Genomic DNA, 2003 nt, shown 5'->3' with positions numbered 1-2003 from the left:
TTTTTTAGTAGAGACAGGGTTTCACCGTGTTAGCCAGGATGGTCTCGATCTCCTGACCTCGTGATCCACCTGTCTCGGCCTCCCAAAGTGCTGGGATTAGAGGCTTGAGCCACCGCGCCCGGTGTGGTTTTGTTTTAAAGCTAATTCTGCTAGAGAAAGGTCTTCAAAAGTTTTTAATTATGTGATGTTTAAACTTGTAAAATGACCCCTGGTTCTTACTGCATCACAGGTTTGGTGCCCTATGTCTCCTGAATTTTACCGGGAATATGTAGCAATCAAAACCAAGAAACGAATCTTGCTGTACACCATGAACCCCAACAAATTTAGAGCTTGCCAGTTTCTGATCAAGTTTCATGAAAGGAGGAATGACAAGATTATTGTCTTTGCTGACAATGTGTTTGCCCTGAAGGAATATGCCATTCGACTGAACAAGTAAGAACTGAAAACTTGGAGCTTCCTCCAGGCCAGTTTCTCTTCCCCATTGAGAGTGCAGAAGGTGGCTGTTGTTTTGTTTTTTTGGTTTTTGTTTTTTTGTTTTTCCTCTCAGGAACCTCTTGGGATCCAAAGATCTTGTTCTATGGCCCTGGTCTCAGTAAACCAAGGAAGACTTAGAAGTAGGTGGTTGGAGTCAGAGGTTAGAGCATAGAGAAAAGGGGGCTGGTCACTGGAGCCCAAAGAACAGGGAGCAGAGACTTGGACTGAGCTGGGTGGGGCCCCCTGGAAGATCTGGGCTGCAAATGTGGGTAGGAGTTGGCATTTGGAGCTTTGGACTGTGGGAGCTCTGTGGGTGGAGAGGAGGCCAGACTGGATGGCCTAGGGGCTGGGAGGGCAAGATGGGCTGGGCTGGCATCCGACGTACAGACTGGCATCTGGAAGGAGCTTCTTAGAAACGCCCATGCAGTATCCTCATCAACCCATAGCTCCAGCCAAATCTCTGCTTAAAACTCGGCTCTTGTAAAGCTCTGCCAGGTAAGGAGGAAGAGGCCCGCACTTGCTCCTACAGTGATACAGGACTTCAGGTGCGGTAAGTGTTGCAGAAGGCCAGGCCCTTTGTGGAGACTGGTCACGCTGTGTGCTACGTGTACCATACATATGTTTTACTTAATCCTCACTTCAGCCATAGAAGATGCTGTTCCCATTTTATAGAAGGGAAAACAAAGGCATAGAAAGATTAAGTTTCTCAGGTTTCTAAAATTATACCTTTATTTAATTTAGAAAGACTTTTTAATCCAAGTCAACATTTAGATTATTATGAAAAACAGCAATTCCCTGCTTCTATTTTCCCACCCACAATTCTATTCCTTGAAGACAGCCACTTTCGACTCTTTTTTGTTGTTTACCTTCATCTTTCTTTCTTTCTTTCTTTCTTTTTCTTTCGCTCTTTCTTTCTTTCTTTCTTTCTTTCTTTTTGTTTTTGTTCTTGGAGTTAGGGTCTCACTGTGTCACCCAGGCTGTAGTGCAGTGGCATAATCACGGCTCACGGCAGCCTTGACTTCCTGGGCTCAATCAGTCCTTCTACCTCAGCCTCCAGAGTAGCTGGGTCTACAGGCATGTACCACCACACCCAGCTAATTTTTGTATGTTTTGTAGAGATGGGGTTTTGCTATGTTGCCCAGGCTGGTCTCAAACTCCTGAGCTCAAGCAGTCCTCCTGCCTTGGCCTCCCAAAATGCTGGGATTACAGTCATGAGCCACCACACCTGGCCTACCTTCATCTTTCTAAGCAATAGCTTATGTAGTAATTTCTTGATGATCAGTGATAGAAATTGCCCATTAACTTCCTACTGTAGGAGTTGAGGGTTTAGCTTTCTGACGTACACCACTCTCCCCACTCCTGTTTTCTCTCCTACCATTCTGCCAGTATGGGAATGGCACAAGTTGGGAGTTACATTAATATTCACTGTTACATTGTTTTGACTGTGTAAGTATGTTTAGAGAGAACCATATAGTGTCATTGTTCAGGCGGAGGTGTAGAGTACTATTACTTTTTTTTTTTTTTGAGAC

The 2003-nt window shown here is 44.7% G+C and overlaps 1 protein-coding gene across 2 annotated transcripts in view; it reads left to right on the top strand.

The window, feature by feature from the left end:
• ERCC3 (excision repair cross-complementation group 3) overlaps nt 1-2003 on the top strand; it is a 70979-nt gene that overhangs the window by 32872 nt on the left and 36104 nt on the right. For both annotated transcript variants that reach the window (XM_011980482.1, XM_011980483.1), the window contains exon 10: nt 230-432. In XM_011980482.1, coding sequence (XP_011835872.1) covers nt 230-432 — 203 coding nt within the window. The remainder of the gene's footprint in view (nt 1-229; nt 433-2003) is intronic.

This window comes from Mandrillus leucophaeus, unplaced genomic scaffold (assembly GCF_000951045.1).
Source record: "Mandrillus leucophaeus isolate KB7577 unplaced genomic scaffold, Mleu.le_1.0 Scaffold213, whole genome shotgun sequence".
NCBI lineage: Eukaryota > Metazoa > Chordata > Mammalia > Primates > Cercopithecidae > Mandrillus > Mandrillus leucophaeus.
This window is presented reverse-complemented; position numbering and strand designations above follow the sequence as displayed.